The sequence below is a fragment of the Balearica regulorum genome, chromosome 24 (assembly GCF_011004875.1).
Source record: "Balearica regulorum gibbericeps isolate bBalReg1 chromosome 24, bBalReg1.pri, whole genome shotgun sequence".
Taxonomy (NCBI): Eukaryota; Metazoa; Chordata; class Aves; order Gruiformes; family Gruidae; genus Balearica; species Balearica regulorum.
The window spans coordinates 834,080-853,818 of NC_046207.1; the positions used below are offsets into that span (position 1 = coordinate 834,080).

Sequence of the window (19,739 nt, forward strand, 5' to 3'; positions counted from 1 at the left end):
CCCTGGCCCTGCCCATGTCTCAAGCACTGTGCCCTTTTCCAGCCCTCTGGTGATGCAGAAATAGGTGGCTGTGTCTGCAGGCGATGGCGAGAGCACTTCCAGTGACAGCTGGTTCCTGGAGGGGTTGCAGAGCTGGTGACTCGCGTCTGGAAGGATGAAGCAATGTGCTGGAGTCCCGTGAAGGGATACTGCAACACTATATGCTGCAGGTCTCTGCCAGCAGTCTGATGGATCCAGTCCCAAGCATAGCTGCTCTCGGGGATGGGTACATCAGAGATGTGGCAGGTAAGCATGAGAGACTCTGAGACCTTCCCTAGTGCGGGGCCAGAGGCCTCTGCACCTGAGAAAGGCCACCTGCAACGCCGGGCGACGAGTATGAGCAGCCAGGAACAGCTCAAGCCACCTCTTCATCTACTGCACCAGTTCCCTGGCCTTCTGATTGCCCTCCCCCCCGGCTCTCACCTGCCGGCCACGCGGCCAAGGACAAGGCCAGGAGCCACGGCCCCAGCCCGCGCGCCATCACGCCCTGCCGCGCCGGGGCCAGCCGGGGACCAAGGGCCCCCCGGCAGCCGCAGAGGAGCCGAGCGGAGCCGCGCTCGGGACCGCTCCTCACCGCCCCGACGCCTCGGCCCCTCGCCGGGGCAGCGCCCACGATTCTGCCCGCCCCCAACAGAACACACCCGGCCCCGCCCGGCCCGGCCCCGCACCGCCCGGTGCCGCGGCCCCTTCGGGGGAGGAGAAGGGGGGGCGCGGGGAGGGACGCGAGGCAGGGGCGTCGCCAGAGGAGGAGCGCGGCGCCCCGGGAGACCAAGGATCCTGTCCCGCGGCTCCCGGCGCGGCCTCCGCCGCTCTCCCGGCTTGTCGCTCTGATGTCGAGCCCTGCGGAAGGGGGTCGGCGCCTCGGCCAGGCGCAGCTGGGGACGGACCCAGCTCCAGCCCCAGCGCCAGGGACGGGCTGTCGGCCCGCAGCGTCCCCTCGCAGGACCCTCCCCGTGCCCAGCACCCCCCAGCCTGCCCTGGCCTCACCCCCATCCCCTGCCCGCGCCCACAAGGCACACAGAGAGCTGTGCTGCCATGCAGAGGGACCTCGACAGGCTGGAGAAGGAACCCCATGCAGTTCCTCAGGGGGAAGAGCAAAGTCCTGCACCTGGGAGGAACAACCCCATGCACCAGGGCTGCCCGGGGGCTGCTCAGAACGAAATCACAGGTGCAGAAAAGCACCTGAGGCTTCTGCTGGACAACAACTTGACCACGAGCCAGCAATGGGCCCTGGCAACAAAGAGGCCTGAAGGTGTCCTGAGCTGCACAGGAGGAGTGTTTCCAGCAGCTCAGGAAGGGGATCCTTCCCCTCTCCTCAATACCGCAGAACTCACACCTGGAGTACTAGGAGTAATTCTGGGCTCCCCAGGGTAGGGGAGACTTGGATATACTGAGGAAAGTCTAGTGCAGGGCCATGATGGTGATTATGGGATGGCAAACCTCTTACATCAGGAAAGGCTGAGAGAGCAGGGACTGTTTCCCCTGGAGAAGACAAGATTGGGGGGCATCTCAGCAACATAGAGAAACATACGAAGTGTGGGTGTAGAGAAGGGAGGGCCAGCCTCTCTTCAGTGGTGCTCAGTGACAGGTCAAGAAGCAATGCACACAAACTCAAAAACAGAGGGCTCCAGCTGAACATTGGGAACTACCATCAGGGTGGTCGACCCCAGGTACGGATTGCCCAGAGAGGTTGTGGAGTCTCCATGCTTGGAGGTCTTCACGACCTATCTGGACATGGTCCTGGGCATATGGCATTAGGTGGCCCTGCTTGAGCAGGGGGCTTGCACCAGAAGACCTTCTGAGATGCCTTCCAACCTCAACCTTCCTGTCATTCTCTGAAAGACTCACAGGCACATCCACCTCTTTGCAGGTGATACCTGCTAGGGCAAAGGGGAAACCTGCAACACAGACTTTGCTATGTAAAGTCAGTTCTTCACTGGCCTAGGAGGGAGGCAAGGAAGCTTAGCATAGAATTCCCCAGGGAATGTACTGGTTTATATTTTAGCTAGGCACATAGCGGTGCCCTAGCCTCATCCATGGTGAGATCATGATGGAGAGGAAAGCAGGGTTTGTATATGTGGCTGATAGTTGACTATTGCTCGCATAATCAGTATGTACTTGTCCTACGCAGCATCAGTACGTGCTTGCCACGTGCATTTTGTACAGACGTATGGTCAGTGGTGGATGAATCTTCACTGTTGTAAATCCAAGTCCCGTGCAGGTGGGGGGTTTTATCCTGGATTCTGGTTGACTGCTTTTCTGGTTGTGGTTACATGCCTGGTTTCATTGGAGGGTAAATCTTCTATTGTTTTGTGTTCGGTAATGGGAGTTCTGAGCCAGGAAGAGCTGGCTTAGGTTGGGTCTTTGGGTCACATTGACCCTGAGGTTAAAGCTCATAGTCTCAGGTTGTCTTCATTCTTCTGCACAAGTGGTATTGCAGTTATCATCCTTATGATGCTCTCGAAGGGACTTCTAGGTTATTTTTACAAGAAGTGAGTAACAACTACAATGAGCAGGATTAGAGGCACCCTACCTCCAGCCATGTGGACGAAAGGGACAACTAGGTTTATTGGACTGTGTGGATCTGATGGTCTGGCACGTTCGATCCACAAGAGTAGAAGACTCAAGTGGACACTGGTGCACAGTGTACACTAGTGCCATCCAGCTTTGTAGGAGCAGAACCCATCTGTATTTCTGGAGTGACAGGGGCATCCCAACAGCTAACTGCACTGGGGGCCGAAGTGAGCGTCCCTGGGAATGAGTGGCAAAAGCCCCCATTGTGACTGGCCCAGAGGCTTCACGTATTCTTGGCATAGACTACCTCCGGAGAGGGTATTTCAAGGACCCAAAAGGGTACTGGTGGGCTTTGGGCATAGCTGCCTTGGAGACAGAGGGAAATGAACAGCTGTCTACCTTGCCCGGTCTCTCGGAAGACCCTTCTGTTGTGGGGTTGCTCAGGGTCGAAGAACAACAGGTGCCAAGCGCTACCACAACTGTGCACCAACGGCGATATCGCACCAGCCGAGACTCCCTGATTCCTATCATCAACTGGAGAGCCAAGGAGTCATCAGCAGAACCTGCTCAACCCTTTAACAGCCCCATATGGCCAATACAGAAGTCTAATGGTGAGTGGAGACTGACATTAGAAGATGCTGGCCTGAATGAAGTCACACTGCTACTGCTGAAGAGGCCTCTCCGTGTAATAAACTGCCAGAAAATGGGAAGCAACATGCCCCGTTCACTGAGGGGTCCTGTCACATTGCAGTCAGTTTGCAGAGGTGAAAGCCATCCAGCTGGCTTTAGACATTGCTGAATGAGAAAAGCAGACAATGCTCTACCTCCCTACTGACTCATGGATGGCGGCCAATGCCCTGTGGGGGTGGTTACAGCAATGGAAGCAGAGCAACTGGCAACGCAGAGGCAAACCCATCTGGGCTGTCCCATTGTGGCAAGATATTGCTTCCCAGCTAGAGAAGCTGGTTGCAAAAGTGCGTCAAGTAGATGCCCATGTACCCAAGAGTTGGCCCACTGAAGAACATCAGAACAACCAGCAGGTGGAATTAGGATGCTAAGATTGAAGTGGCTCAGGCAGATCTGGACTGGCAACACAAGTGTGAATTATTTACAGCAAGGTGGGCCCATGACACCTCAGGCCATCAAGGAAGAGATGCAATGTATAGATGGGCTCATGATCAAGGGATGAACTTAACCATGGACGCTATTGTACAGGTCATCCATGAGAAGCCAAGCAGGTAAAGCCTCTCCGGTATGGAGGACGATGGCTGACGTAAATATGGGGAAACCTGGCAGATTGCTTATATCACACTCCCACAAACCCACCAAGGCAAGTGCTATGTACTTACAATGGTGGAAGCAACCACCAGATGGCTGGAAACATATCCTGTGCCCCATGCCACTGCCTGGAACGCTCTCCTGGGCCTTGCAAAGCAAGTTCTGTGGTGACATGGCACCCCAGAAAGACTTGAATCAAATAATGGGACTCATTTCTGAAACAACCTCATAGACACCTGTGTCATTGGGACACATCAGCCCTGAGGTAAAAGCTCATAGTCTCAGTTTGTCTTCATTCTTCTACACAACTCGTATTGCAGTTAGCACCTTGCCTTTCACAGCTGCTACCCTGATGACTTCCAGAACCAGTTTTTTGCATGAGTGTTGAGGAAAACTCGCTTTCCTCTTATAGCTTGTCCTGGATTCAGATGGGATAGAGTTAATTTTCTTCCTAGTAGCAAGTATAATGCTGTGTTTTAGATTTAGGGTGAGAAAAATGTTGATAGCACAATAACGTTTTTTGATTGTGTCCAGGCAACATTTACACCAAGTCAAGGATTTTTCAGCTCCTCTCACTGCCCCACCAGTGAGGAGGCTGGGGGTGCACAAGAAGCACCGTGGGAAGCCAGGACAGCTGCCCCAAACTGGCCAAAGGGATATTCCATTCATGCTTGGTATATAACTTGGGGTAAGCTGGCCAGGGGAATGACTGCAGCTTGGGAAGTCCTGGGGCATCAGTTAGGAGATGGTGAGCAATTATGCTGTGCATCACTTGTTTTTTATATATATATAAAATTATGATTATATCATAATCATCATGATCTTTATCATTATCATTGTTAGTTTATATCCTATCACTATCCTATCAAACAAACCTAGAGCCTGGCTTTGGAAAGATGGGGAATAACACACATCCCCATCTGACCCGTTGACTGGCTGCTGCCTGGAGCCTGAGAGGCCTATTGCTGGCCACAGCTGGTTGCTGGAGGCAGGGTTCCTGGACGGAGGGGAGGGGAGGGCAGGGAATTCAATCACACCCAAAGGCCTCTGCAGGAGGATTGCAGGGGGTACATGGCGGCATGTTGGCAGCCCATGAGGCCAGGAGGAAAGACTAGAGATCTATCTGCCAGTCAGAAAGCCAAGGATGCTGGAGTACTCCCAAAGCATTTCCAGCCCCCAAAGCTGTCTCTTAAAAGCTCTGGCTGGCCATCAGGCCTGACGCAGTCCTTTCAGGCTCCCCAGGAAAAGGCTGCAAGGAAGGGGAACAGAACAGGAGCCAGTTTGCTCCTCGGATGGCAGAAGGGTTGAGGCTGTAATGGACCTCTGGAACAGGTCTAGTTGAACCCTCCTGCTTGAAGCAGGGCCAGCTAGAGTGGGCGTACTGGGACTGCTTGGGATGGAATTACTTGTCTTCATAGCAGCCTGTATGGGCAGCTGTGAGGTTTTCTGCTCAAAGCCATGTTGATAACACACCAATGGTTTAGCTACTGCTGAACGGCACTTACACAGCATCAGGGCCTTCTCCATTTCTCACATTGCTGCAACAGCTGCACAGCTGACCACAACTGGCCAAAGGGATATTCCATTCTGCATGATGTCATGTGAAGCAATAAAAGCTGGGAGAAGGAAGGAGGAAAGGGAGATATTCAGAGTTATAACATTTGTCTTTTCCAAGTAGCTGCTCTACGTGAGGAAGGCCTGCTTTCCTGGAAATGGCTAAACATCTGCCTGCCGATGGGAAGTAGAGAATAAATTTCTTATTTTGCTCTGTTTGTGCATGCAGCTTTTGCTTTACTTATTAAAACTCTCTTTATTGCAACACTAATATTTTCTCTCTTTTACCATTCCAATTCCCTCCCTCATCCCACTACAGGTGACTAAGCGAGCAGCTGTGTGGGGCTTAGCTGCTTTCCAGGGTTAGGGATGGTAGGCTGCCCACAACCTTGTCCACTTCCATTTTGAATATCTCCAGGAATGGAGACTACACAGCCTCAGGTATTTATACACACTGACAAATCCCCCCATGGCATTTTCTTCTCTATGCTGAACAAAACCAGTTCTCTCAGGCTCTCCTTCTATGTCAGATGCTCCCTTCCTCATCTTCATGGCCCGTCACTGCTTTTCATCTGGGATGTCCATGTCTTTCCTGTGCTGGGGAGTCCAGGACTGGACACAGTAGTCCACAGTCTCTCCAGCACTGAGCTCAAGAGTAGTCCATCCCAATGCGCAAGGAGTCAGGGGAAGGAGCTTGTGAAGAACCAGAGACCATAGGAAAGACCCATGATGGAGACGTTCATGAAGAACTGTTGCCCATGGGTGGGACACCTGGCTGGAGTATCAAGAAGATGAGCATAGGAAGGAAGGAAGGAAGGAAGGAAGGAAGGTCAGAAAAAACAGGTTACAAACTGACTGCCACCCCCATTCCCTGTCCCTGTTCACTGCCTGGAGGGAGGAGGTAGAGAAGTAGGGAGTGAAGTTGAGCCTCAGAAGAAGGGAGGTGTGGGGGAAGGTGTTTTTAGGTTTGTTCTCATTTCTTGTTATCCTACTCTGATTTCATTGGCAATAAATTAAGTTCCCCAAGCTGAGTCTGTTTGGCCTGTGACCATAATTGCTGGTCATCTCCCTGTCCCTGTCTTGACCCATCAGCCTGTTTTCCCCGTTCGGAGGAGGAGAGTGGCTTGGTGGGCACCTGGTGGCCAACAAGGTCAAACCACCACACCTTTTCTACTTCTTTTTCCTGAGCAGGTCATCTGTAGTAGGACATGCTGGGTTCCCTACGGCCCCTAAACCTATGGAGGGCTGGAGAGTTGTTCTGGCCCAGGGCACCCTCCATATCCTCCTTCCTGGGGTTCCCCTAATAAAAAAACCATGCTGGCCCTCAGTCTACACACATGAGCATATATGGACATGGAGACAATGCGACCACCACAACGGAGAGACCATTCATCATGTCCAGGGGAAAAGACGCTCTTTGGCTTAGCTCCTTCTATTGCACTACTCTGGCACTCCCTGAACAATATCAGGTTTCAAAACTCAATTCAGCTCTAGATTTCCATGTTCAAATTGTACTTCTTCAATGCTCACTGTGCTTCTTCCTCAGATTCTGAGTGCTAGATTAAAGCGGACAGGGGATTTCTTGAGCCAGGGAACTCCAAGGAAGAGCAGAGAAAGCTGGCAGCTCTCATGACGGAGACTGATGTGGCCTGGGCATTACCTTGAGCAACCACAGGTAATTTAAACGGCCCTTGGGAGAACCAGTGACCCAGAGCGCTGCAAACAGGGTGGGCAAAGAGTGTGCAGCATGTCAATATGCATGGCAGTATGCGTGGGAGGGCACGCAGGGAGGGCCCTGCAACCTGCTTGTGGATCCACAGCCCAGGGAAGTGCTCTAGGTCTCTGCCAAAATTGTGGACACTCACCTCACAGCTAAAATCAGTGTTCCTACAGAGAACATCTCCCCTGAGATGTCTGATGCATCTGCTCAGGCAGAAGTGACCAGATCCTTCTCCTGGTGAAAAGGGAAGTACCTGCACAAGGTGTGCACAGGTTGATGATCTGTTACATCAGGTGGTCAAGTTGCAGGAAACAGTTAAAAGTCTGTAAAATATTAGAGGGGCTGAGAGGGAGATAGAGAGGTGGTTTCGTAACCAAGTACCTGTAGCGGGCACCACTGAGAATGAGGCACCTTGGACCCTGGTGACCCACAAAAGTAGGACTCCGGTTCAATCCCCACCCTCCAGCTTCACAACTAAAAACAGATATGACGCTTTAACAGCTATAGACACTTGGCCCTCTGGAATGCCAGACCCGGGAGGTGGGAGGCAAAGTCTGGAGAAAGGAAGACTTTCCCTTGGTCAAGGAGGACAGGGTTAGAGAATATCTAGGCAAACTCGACTCCCACAAATCCATGGGGCCAGATGGGATGCACCCACGAGTGCTCAGGGAGTTGGCAGATGTTATTGCTAAGCCACTCTCCATCATCTTTGAAAGGTCAAAGAGAACAGGAGAGATGCCTGAGGACTGAAGGAAAGCCAACATCACTGCAGTCTTCAAAACAGGCAAGAAGATGGACCCAAGAAACTACAGACCAGTCAGGCTTACCTCCGTAGCTGGACAGGTGATGGAACAGCTCATCTGGGGGTCACCTCTAAGCATGTGGAGGAAAAGAAGGCTATTAGGAGTGGTCAACATGGATCCACCAAGGGGAAATCATCCCTGAGCAATGTGATAGCCTTCTATGATTGGCATGAAATGCTGGGTGGATGAGGGGAGAGCAGTGGTTCTTGTCTACCTTGACTTCAGCAAGGCTTTTGACCCTGTCTCCCACAGACCCTCATAGGTAAGCTTCAGAAATGTTAGATTAGTGGACAGTGAGACGGATTGAGAACTGGCTGAATGGCAGAGCTCAGAGGGTTGTGATAAGCAACGCAGAGTCTAGTTGGAGGTCTGTAGCTAGTGGTGCTCCCCAGGGCTCAGTACTGGCTCCGGTCTTATTCAACATACTCATCAATGGCCTGGACAAGGGGACAGAGAGTACCCTCAGCACGTTTGCTGATGATACAAAACTGGGAGGAGTGGCTGATAGACCAGAAGGCTGTGCTGCCATTCAGCAAGATCTGGACAAGCTGGAGAGCTGGGTGAAGAGGAACCTAATGAAATTCAACAAAGGCAACTGCATGGTCCTGCACCTAGGGAGGAATAACCCCAGGCACCAGCACAGGACAGGGGTTGACCTGCTGGGAAGCAGCACTGTGGAGAAGGACCTGGGAGTCCTGGTGGACAACAAGCTCTCCATGAGCCAGCAATGTGCCCTTGTGGCCAAGAAGGCCCATGGTATCCTGGGGTGCATTAAGAAGAGTGTGGCCAGCAGGTCGAGGGAGGTTATCCTCCCCTTCTACTCTGCCCTGGTGAGGCCACATCTGGAGTTCTGTCTCCCGTGCTGGGCTCCCCAGATCAAGACAGGGAACTACTGGAGCCCAGTGGAGGGCTGTGAGGATGAGAGGACAAGAGCATCTCTCTTATGAGGAAAGGCTGAGAGAGCTGAGTCTGTTTAGCCTGCAGAAGAGAGGACTGAGAGGGGATCTTATCAATGCTTCTAAATATCTAAAGGGTGGGTGTCAAGATGATGGGGCCAGACTCTTTACAGTGGTGCCCACTGATAGGACAAGGGGCAACGGACACAAACTGGAACACAGGAAGTTCCACCTGAATATAAGTGTAGTGGCTTAACCCTGGATGGATGCCAGGTGGCCATCAAAGCCACTCTATCGCTCCCCCTCCTCAACAGCACCAGGGAGGGAAAATATAACAAAAGGCTCGAGGGTCGAGATAAGGACAGACTCAACTTAGAAAACAATAATCTAATCTATTACCAAACAAAACAGAGTAGACTAATAAGAAATAATGTCTTAACACCTTCCCCCACCCCTCCCTTCTTCTGGATCTGAACTTCACCCTTGGTTTTCTCGCCCTCCTCCCCACCAGCGACACAGGGGGACAGGGAATGGGGGTTGTGTTCAGTTCACCACACGTTTCTCTGCCACTCCTTCTTCCTCTGGGGGAGGACTCCTCACACTCTTCCCCTGCTCCAGCATGGGGTCCCTCTCACAGGACACAGTCCTCCATGAACTTCTCCAGCGCGAGTCCTTCCCATGGGGTGCAGTCCTTCAGGACCAGACTGCTCAAGCGTGGGTCCCCGATGCGGTCACAAATCCTGACAGCAAGTCTCCAGCGTGGACTCCTCTATCCACAAGTCCACAGATCTTGCCAGGAGCCTGCTCCAGCACAGAATTCCCACCAGGTCACAGCCTCCTTCTGGTGCATCTGCTCTGGTGTGGGGTTCTCCATGGGCTGCAGGTGGCTATCTGCTCCACCATCATCCTCCGAGGGCTGCAGGGGCACAGCCTACCTCAACATGGTCCTCTCCACAGGCTGCAGGAGGATCTCTACTCCAGTGCCTGGAGAACCTCCTGCCCCTCCTTCCCTGACCTTTGGGTTTGCACAGTTCTTTCTCTCACGTATTCTCACTCCTCTCTCTGGCTGCAAAAACCGCTCCTAGGTTGTTTTTTTCTTCCTTCTTACATGTATTATCCCAGAGGCACCATCACTGTCACTGATGGGCTTGGCATTAGGCAGCAGTGGGTCCATCTTAAAGACGGCTAGCCTTGGCTCTGTCAGACATGGGGGAAGTTTCTGGCAGTTTCTTGCAGAAGTCACCCCTGTAGCCCCCTTGCTACCAAAACCTTGCCATGCAAAAACAAAACAATGAGGAAAAACTTCTTCACTTAGAGGGTGACACAGCACTGGAACAGGCTGCCCAGAGAGGTTGTGGAGTCTCCTTCTCTGGAGATATTCAAAACCCACCTAGACGCGATCCTGTGCAACCTGCTCTATGTGATCCTGCTCTAGCAGGTGAGTTGGCCTAGGTGATCTCCAGAGGTCCCTTCCAACCCCTACCATTCTGTGCTTCTGTGATTGTGTAAACCTGTTTCCCTGTCGCTTTGTGCCTGTGGGAGACTGAGAAGAAAGAAAGAAGGTAACGGCATGTTCAGGGGTTTCTGTGTGCTTGTGAGAGACTCTGCTGCTGCTGCAGCACCTCTGTGCTGTTTCCAAGAAAAGCTACACCAGACTATTCCCGAAAACTCTGGGAACAGCCTTGCTTTGCAGCAACCACAAAAGTCCTGGCTGGATTTAAACCCCCTCCTTCCTTTTATGCCCTGGCCCTGCCCATGTCTCAAGCACTGTGCCCTTTTCCAGCTCTCTGGTGCTGCAGAAATAGGTGGCCGTGCCTGCAGGCGATGGCGAGAGCACTTCCAGTGACAGCTAGTTCCTGGAGAGGTCTGCAGAGCTGGTGACTCGCGTCTGGAAGGATGAAGCAATGTGCTGGAGTCCCGTGAAGGGATACTGCAAAACTATATGCTGCAGGTCTCTGCCAGCAGTCTGACGGATCCAGTCCCAAGCATAGCTGCTGTCGGGGATGGGCACACCAGAGATGTGGCAGGTAAGCGTGACAGATTCTGAGACCTTCCCTGCTGCAGGGCCAGAGGCCTCCATCTGCATCTGAGACAGGCCACCTGCAACCCCGGGAGACAAGTATGAGCAGCCAGGAACAGCTCAAGCCATTGCTACATCTACTCCACCTCCTCCCTGGCCTTCTGCTTGTGATCTCCAGGATCCAGCAGGTGCAAACACAAGGGTTCACAAGCTCTGGCTCCCGTTATAGTCTCAGATCTGGCAGAGTAGAAGAGACTTCCCCTTTCTCCCTGTGAGATCCCAAATGACCCTCTGTACTTCCCCCATCTCTTCTCTTCGCTCCTCAGCCATCAAAACTCATAGGCTGGACTGTAACGACCTGAGCCATGCCCAAAACCACAGCAGGGCTATTCACACCCCTCACCAGCTGGGCCATCTCTTGGTACCCAAACTATGGGGAAGAGATGGAAACAGCAAAACTTGTTTCCAAAGGGGAAGGAACTTTGGAGTGTGAGAGAAGAAAGGGTTGGTATGATATATGGGAAGATGGCAAAGAGAAGGCTTAGAGCTCATCTGGGGACATAAACAGGTAGGACATCCCAGTCAGAATCAAACATTTGAAAACTCTATGCTGTTAACCACATGGATCTCTGAGAACAACCCTGAACATCTGGGGGACTCGCCTCCCTGCCAGCTCTCAGGCCCAGAGCCAGGACCCAGGTGCGAGGTTTGTGTTAAAGCTTTGCTGGATTTCCTGTCTCCGTGCGAATGGCACAGAAGTAGCGGGCAGAGTCCTGAGGACGCAGGACCCGCAGGGACGGAGATGACTCGGAACGGGAATTGTCCCGGGAAACTGTGGCTCGACCCTCTACTGGTGCCCTGTACCTCTTCTTGGAACCCGAAGGGCTGCTGATGTAGGACACCCACTCGAGACTGCTACCCGGTGCCTGACGGTACCACCGAACAGAGTGATTCTCAAAGGTGAAGCCGGATCCGCGGCAGGAGAGGTGCACGGAGCCTCCGGGCGCTCGCAGCCCTCCGCCCGTCTCCACCAGCCTCAGCTGCGCCCACAGCCCTGCGGACGGAGAGCGCAGGCAGCCGGGCAGGGCGCGCCCACGGCCCGAGGACGTTCACCCGCCGCCCCGGCGACACCCGCCCCGCCACAGCCGCCACCCCCCTCTCTCCCGGCAAAGCCCCGCGACCGGGGCAAGGCCCCGCCTGCCCTCCTCGGGGCTCGGCGGCGCCTGCTCCCGGCACTGCGGACCCCACCGCGGAACGAAAGCCTGCCTCTCACTCTACCTCTGCCTCTCCCTCTGCCTCTGCCCCTCCCTCTCCCGCTCCCACTCCCCGCTAAGGAAGGCGAGCGACAGGCGACAGCGCGCCCGGCGCGGGAGCAGCCGCAGCCCCGGGGCCCCGCGACGGGCAGGGCCGCCCGCGGAAGCAGCCCCAGCCCCGCGCCCAGCCCCGGCCTCGCTGCCCTCCCCGCCCGCCTCTCACCTGCCGGCCCCGCGGCCAAGGACAAGGCCAGGAGCCACGGCCCCAGCCCGGGCGCCATCACGCCCTGCCGTGCCGGGGCCGGCCGGGGACCAAGGGCCCCCCGGCAGCCGGAGAGGAGCCGAGCGGAGCCGCGCTCGGCAACGCTCCTCACCGCCCCGACACCTCGGCCCCTCGCCAGGGCAGCGCCCACGCCTCTGCCCGCCCCCAACTGAACACGCCCGGCCCGGCCCGGCCCCCCGGTGCCGCGGCGCCTTCGGGGGAGGAGAAGGGGGGGCGCGGGGAGGGACGCGGGGCAGGGGGGTCGCCAGAGGAGGAGCGCAGCGCCCCGGGAGACCAAGGCTCCTGGCCCGCGGCTCCCAGCGCAGCCTCCACCACTCTCCCGGAACCCAAAAGCTGACATTGTGTAAAGGACAACTAGGTGGCATTGTCAGGACACCCTTGGGTGTCTCGTCCTCTTCTTCCTGCCACGACACTGCAAGGTGTACCTCTGCTCCAGTCTGCTAATGCCCTCTCCACTGCAATTGTGGTTGGCCTGGTGGGAAAACTTCTTGCAGACAACGGCTCCTCCGTGGCTGCAGGAGAAGGGCTCCCCCACCCTTCCTCGGGAGCATCTGATACCTGGGCCCAACAGGATGCTGTCTCTACCAAGCCAAATGAAGGTATTGGGACCTTGGAGTACATTATGGGATCAGTACTCACCTGCCTTGTCCCTGCATGGTAGACCTCCTCAGTTGCATCTCTTCATCCTCTAGTGTGCCTGAAGGCCAGCAGGGCTGTTCACCCGCTGCTTGGCTTTAACCAGCTCATGGCAACAGGCCAAATGGAAATGAGAGAAGTGGGAAACACCTGATATGTTCCAACCAAACATAAGTTGACCTGAGTGGGCACAGGCTTATATTGGGCTGCACATAGTTTGGGAGCTCCTGCAATGTGCTGTGCTGCACGTTTCCCTGTCGCAGGATGAACTCAGCACCAAATAAATCATACTGGGAGAGCCTGGAGGTGGCATGCACACGATGCCTGCCCCAGCACATGTTCCTCCTATCTTTGCTACAGCTCCAGGTGCTGGGTCACTGTTAGGGTGCTTCATTAGCTAGCTAATCCAACTGCTGTTACTGCTTTGGCTCTAGTTCAGCATAGAAGGATAGCTTTAAACTGGACGTGGAGGAAGGATGAGACACTTGTGTGTCACAGCTCAGGACAGAGATAACTGACTGATGGCACACAGTAGGAAAAGGCTTTGCTAGACCCTGGTAAAACTTGGATACAGTTAGGTGTGTAGGGGAGTCAACACAGTCCCCAGAACTGGGGCATTCATAGGCCATCTGTAGTGCCTGATCTTCCCACGGCTGCCCTGTTGTCCTGGTTTTTGGCTAGGATAGAGTTAATTTTCACAAGAAACTGGGAGGGGATGCAGCCAGGACAGGTGGCCCAAACCGGCCAAAGGGGTATTCCATACCATATGATGTTGTCCTCATGCTCAGCAGAAGAAGGGGGCTAGCCAGGGAGGAGCAGCAGCTCCGGGACAGGCTGAGTGTCCGGTCATGGGGTCAGTAAATTGCATTGTGTAGCACACAATATGTGTATATTCTAAGTACTGTTGTTATATTCCTCTCCCTTTGCTGTCCTATTAAACTGTCCTTATCCCAACCCTCAGGTTTTACCTTTTTCTTCCCATTCTCCATCCATCCCAGGACAGGGGAGGGGGGAAGTGCTGAGTGAGTGGCTGCATGGTGATTAACTGCTGTCTGGGGCTAAACCACAACACCTGTTCAGAAGGGAAAGTCCTGAAAAGGAAACCATTATCTCCTGTCTTGGGGTTGTGACCGTCAATTCTCCTCATTCATCATGTAGTCCAAACAGTTAAGAATTTCTGTGAGCAGTTCCCTCAGAGCATGCAAATCTTTGCATGAAGTGAGAGGCGCCTGGAGTGCTAGCTTTGGGAGGGACACCCTGAACCCTCTGGACAGTCTTACTCTGAAATCATGCTCACAGCTGGTCAGTCTGCTGGTGGCACAGCAAATTCGCATGTTGACATCTGCAGCTGTCAGACTGCAAGCAGCTGCCCTAGCAGCCTTCTCAGTGTTTAGAGCATAGGATGGTGGGATGGCATGGAATGACACAGCTGCCCTACACCAAAGTATGCAGCTGGCTCTTATAGAACAAGAACAGTCAACTTTTGAAGGTGATGACTGGCCCAGTGATGATGAAAGGCTGCTGGGCTGCTAGCTGGCTTCTCTGCTTAGGAGGGCGTGCAGAGGCTGTGGGCCATGGGGCCAGGAGGGCACTCCTGTGATCTTTGGGCTTTGGCAGATGCAAACAAACATGCTCAGAAGGTCTTGCCCCATTATATTCTCAACCCTGGGCCAGAAGCTCACAATCAGAACCAAAGAACCCAGAAGCTGAAAAAGCATTCACACGTGTGTCAGCCAGATGAGAGCAAGTGAGAAATACAGAAATCTCAGTCTTCTAGTAAGATGCCTCTTCAATCCTCCCATGTCAGTGAGGACTGTAAAAGTCAAAACATGTTATTCAGATTGGAAAGTCCATTTTTGTCCTTCTTGGTTGCTTTTTCATGACAAATTCACTATCTGGGACTTTCCTTCTTGCCCATTGGCCTCCAGAAATGATATGTGGGAATCATATCATTTCCCACACAGAAATGATATCTTGTGTGGGAATCTTGAGGATGTTGTGCTTTCCTCTCTGGACTGTGATCTGTATTGCTGGAGTTTAGAAGGGTAAATCTGTGTGGGAAACTCCTGTGTATGGGTGGTGGAAAGGCAGCCAGCAGCAGCCTGAGCAGTGCTGGTCAGCATGGTCTGCATGACAGACTCAGGTGTGCTGTTCTTTGGGAAATATGAGAAGAGAAGGGAAGAGAGGAGGATGGGGTGGAGGAGGAGGGGGGAGAGGGAAGTGGAGGGGAAGGAAGAGGAGGAAGGGGGAGGGAGGAGGGGAGGGGAGAGAAGGGGGGAAAGAAGGGAAGGGGAAGGGAGAGGGAAGGGAAAGGGAGAGGAGATGATCCAGGTGGAAAGGACCTACAACGATCATCTAGTCCAAGACCCTTACCACTGCAGGGCTGACCATATGTTGAAGCAACTTATTAAGGACATTGTCCAAATGCCTGTTAAACAGTGACAGAACTGGGGCACCAAGCAGCCCTCTCTAGGAAGCCTGTTCCAGTGTTTGAGCACCCTCTCAGTAAAGAAAGGGCTCCTAATATCTAGTTTGAACCTCCCCTGGGGCAGCTTTGAATCATTCCCATGTGTCCTACTACTGGAACCCAGGAATGCAGTTTGCTCTCTTGGCTGCCGGGGCACACTGCTGACTCATAGTGAGCCTGCTGTCAACCAGCACCCCCAGAGCCCTTTCTGCGGGGCTGCTCTCCAGTTGTTCCTCTCCCAATTTATACTTGTGTCCTGTGTTAGTCCTTCCCAGGTGCAAAATCAGTCATTTATTCTTCTTAAATTTCATGCCACTGATGATTGCCCAGTGCTCCAATCTATCCAGATCCCTCTGCAGGATTTCTTATCCTTTGAGAGAATCAATAGCACCTCCCAGTTTGGTATCGCCAGCAAACTTGCTCATGGTGCATTCCACTCCTGCATCCAGACCACTGATAAAAATATTGAACAGAATTGACCATAGAATTTTTATTTCATCCCTGTTTCTCAGGTGACCATCTTCATCAAGTGTCAGTCTAATGTTTTCCTTAAACATTCTCTTGCTATTAACATACTTAAAATACCTGTCTTCTTGTCTGACACAACACTGGCCCATTTCAACTCTAGTTCAGCTTTGGCCTTTGGTGTCTTCTCCCTGCATACGTGAACCACAGCTCTGCAATATTCCTGCAAAGCCTGACCTTCCTTTCATAGAATCATAGAATGGTTTGGGTTGGAAGGAACCTCAAAGATCATCTAGTTCCAACCTCTCTGCCACGGGCAGGGACACCCTCCACTAGACCACGTTGCCCAAAACCCCATCCAACCTCGCCTGGAACACTTCCAGGGATGGGGCCTCCACAACTTCTCTGGGCAGCCTGTTCCAGTGTCTCACCACTCTCACAGTGAAGAATTTTTTCCTAACATCTAATCTACATCTCCCCTCTTCTCGTTTAAACCCATTATCCCTTCTCCTATCACCACACTCCCTGACAAACACTCCCTCTCCATCTTTCCTGTAGGCCCCCTTTAGGTATTGGGATGCCGTAATAAGGTCTCCGTGGAGCCTTGTCTTCTCCAGGGTGAACAACCCCAACTCTCTCAGCCTGTCTTCATAGCAGAGGTGCTCCAGCACTCTGACCATCTTTGTGGATCTCCTCTGGACTCACTGCAACACGTCCATGTCTGTCTTGTACTGGGGAACCCAGAGCTGGATGCAGTACTGCAGGTGGGATCCCACCAGAGCAGAGGGGCAGAATCCCCTCCCTTGATCTGCTGGTCACACTGGTTTTGATGCAGCCCAGGATACAGCTGGCTTTCAGGGCTGTAAGTGCACGTTACCACTGAGCTTCTTGTCCATCAAAACTCCAAAGCCCTTCTCCTCAGGTCTGCTCTCAATCAGTTCTCCACCCAGCCTGTAGTTGGGCTTGCAATTGCCCCGACCCATATGCAGGACCTTGCACTTGGCCTTGCTGAACTTCATGCAGGCCCATCTCTCCAGCCTGTCAAGGTCCCTCTGGATGGCATCCCTTCCCTCCAGCGTGTCGACTGCACCACACAGCTTGGTGTTGTCAGCAAACTTCTGAGGGTGCACTCAATCCCATTGTCCATGTTGCCTTCAGGATTCTTAGATATTCTTGAACCTGATCTTCTCCTACAGTGGGCGGTGGTTCATTCTCCCAGTCCCTGCCTTTGCCTTCCATCCCCTGGGCAGTGTGGATAGAGCCCTTGCTGGGGAGGACTGAGGCAAAAAAGCCATTGAATACCTCAGCCTTCTCCATATCCTGGGTAACCAGGTCTCCTGTATCATTCCAGAGGGGGCACACATTTTCCCTTGCCTTCTTTTTATCATCACTGACGTACCTATAGAAACTTTTCTTGTTGCCCTTGATGTCCCTGGCCAGATTTATTTCTGTCAAGGCTTTAGCTTTCCTAACCAGATCCCTGCCTACAGAGACTGTTTCTCTGTATTCCTCCCAGGCTACCTGCCCTTGCTTCCACCCTCTGTAGGCTCCCTTTTTGCGTTTGTGTTTACCCAAGAGCTCCTTGTTCATCCAGGCAGGCCTCTGGATGTTTTTGCCTGACTTCTTCTTTGTTGGGATGCATGGATCCTGAGCGTGGAGGAGATGATCCTTGAGTACTAGCCAGATATCTTGGGCCCCTCGTCCCTCCAGGGCTTTCTCCCATTTACTCTACCAAGCAGATCCCTGAAGAGGCCAAAATTTTCTCTCTTCAACTCCAAGGTAATAAGCTTGCTGTGCACCCTCCCTGCTGCCCTGAGCATCTTGAACTCCACCATTTCATGGTCACTGCAGCCAAGGCTGCCCTTGAGTTTCACATCCCCCACCAACCCCTCCTTCGTGATGAGAACAAGGTCCCCATTGGCATCTCTCCTCATTGGCTCCTCTGTCACTTGGAGGAGGAAGTTATCATCAATGCATTCCAGGAACTTCCTGGATTGCTTGTGCCCTGCTCTGTTGTCCCTCCAACAGATATCAGGGTGATTGAAGTCCCCCATGAGGACCAGGGCTTGTGAACATCAGGCTGCTCCTATCTGTCTGTAGAGGGCCTCTTCCACTTGCTCTTCCTGGTCGGGTGGCATGTAGCAGACCTCCACTGTAATGTCCCCTCCACCTGCACTCCCTTCAGTCCTGATCCATAACCTCTCGGTCGGCTCCTCATCCATCCCCAGATGGAGCTCCAGGCACTCCAGTGGGTCATTGACAGAGACAGCCACATCCCCTCCTTACCTCCCCTGCCTGTCCTTCCTAAAGAGCCCATATCCTTCCATTCCTACGCTCCAGTCATAGCAGCCATCCCACCACATCTCCGTGATGCCAATAAGATCACAGCCCTGCAGGCGTGCACACATCCCTAACTCCTCTTGTTTGTTCCCCATGCTACGTGGGTTCACACAGAGGCATTTCAGCTGGGCCCCCAGTGAAGCTGACTTCCGGGCTGGAGTGGTTGGAATTCCTTTGATGTACTTTACCAGTGATTCCCTGTTGGTTCCTATTACCAGAGGAGCCCCTGGCTCATCTCCACTAGACTTCAAGCATGCTGCAGTGTGTCCAGCACATCTCCAAGCAACAGGCCGAGGGCTCTTGCTGGTACCTTGTCCCTCTAACCTTGGCCTGTCATCCCACAACTTGTTGCAGGCAAGCCTGATATTATCCCCCTCCTCCTTCATGCCTACTTTAAAGCTTTGAGAAAGGTGAATCCCATCTGACTTGAGCAAGCCTGGTGCTGTGTAGGCCATCCCATTATCAAAAAAGCCAAAATTGTGGCAGTGACACCAGCCACGGAGCCATATATTATTAATGGACTGGGTCCATCTGTTCCTCCCAACGTTGCTGCGCACAACTGGAAGGAGGGAGGAAAAGATAACTTGTGCTCCAGATTCCCTCAGTAACCCTCCCAAGACCCTGAAGTCTCTTTTGATCGCTTTTGCACTATGCGTTGCAGCTTCATCACCACCCACATGGAAGAGCAGTGGTGGGTAGTAGTCTGAGGGCTGTACCAGGCTGGGCAGTTTCCTAGTGATGTCCTTAACGCGGGCCCCAGGGAGGCAGCAGTCTTCCCCAAGAGGAGGGTCTGCCCTGCATATTGCACCCTCTGTACCCCTCAGAAGGGAGTTGCCTACAATTATAACCCGCCTTTTCTTCCTCATGGAGGTGGTCACAATACGAGCCGTGGCCTTTCTGGCCTTGGCAATACCTCTAGTGTACCTCGACTCTCATTCATGTCCTCCTTTGAGTGGCCTTCCACAGCCAGAGCCTCACACCTGTTGTACAGAGGCACCTGGGAAGGCGAGGTGGGCAAGGAGGAGGTTCACCTGCCACCCTGAGTGTGGACTTCCATTCACTCCTGTAAGGCCCTGATAACAAGTGAATGTCACAAACACCCATCTTGACATGAACAGAGATGGGCTGATGATGACCAGGGAGTGCTGAACAAGAACGGAGCCTGTGGAGGCCTGCGGAGCCAGAATAACATCTTGTGATACCACTCTATTCCTGAAACACATAAACTAAGACTATCTGTGCCCTGTGCACCGTGTGCTTCTGAAAGATCACCAGTCACTTGGTCAGCCCTGAAGCAGGGCGGGGGGGGGGGGCAGTGAGACCCCCAGGACCCCCACAACACACCAACTCATTTCTGGAACATTTCTGAACATTCCTGAGCACATACTGCGCCTGCTCAGTGATGACAGGCCCCTGCCTACAGGGCGGGCACATCGGGTTATAAAAAGGGAAAACATAAGTTTTCGGTATG

General features: G+C 53.3%; 1 protein-coding gene and 1 gene segment (V, D, J or C); both read right to left on the reverse strand.

Moving 5' to 3' along the window:
- The window catches only part of LOC104638263 (M1-specific T cell receptor alpha chain-like), a 487,043-nt gene that overhangs the window by 152,785 nt on the left and 314,519 nt on the right, over positions 1 to 19,739 (reverse strand). The window lies entirely within an intron of this gene.
- On the reverse strand, positions 11,237 to 12,358 carry LOC142605021 (immunoglobulin heavy variable 3-48-like). The segment is given in 2 exon segments: positions 11,237 to 11,878; positions 12,301 to 12,358. Coding segments are annotated over 2 exon segments (399 nt in total).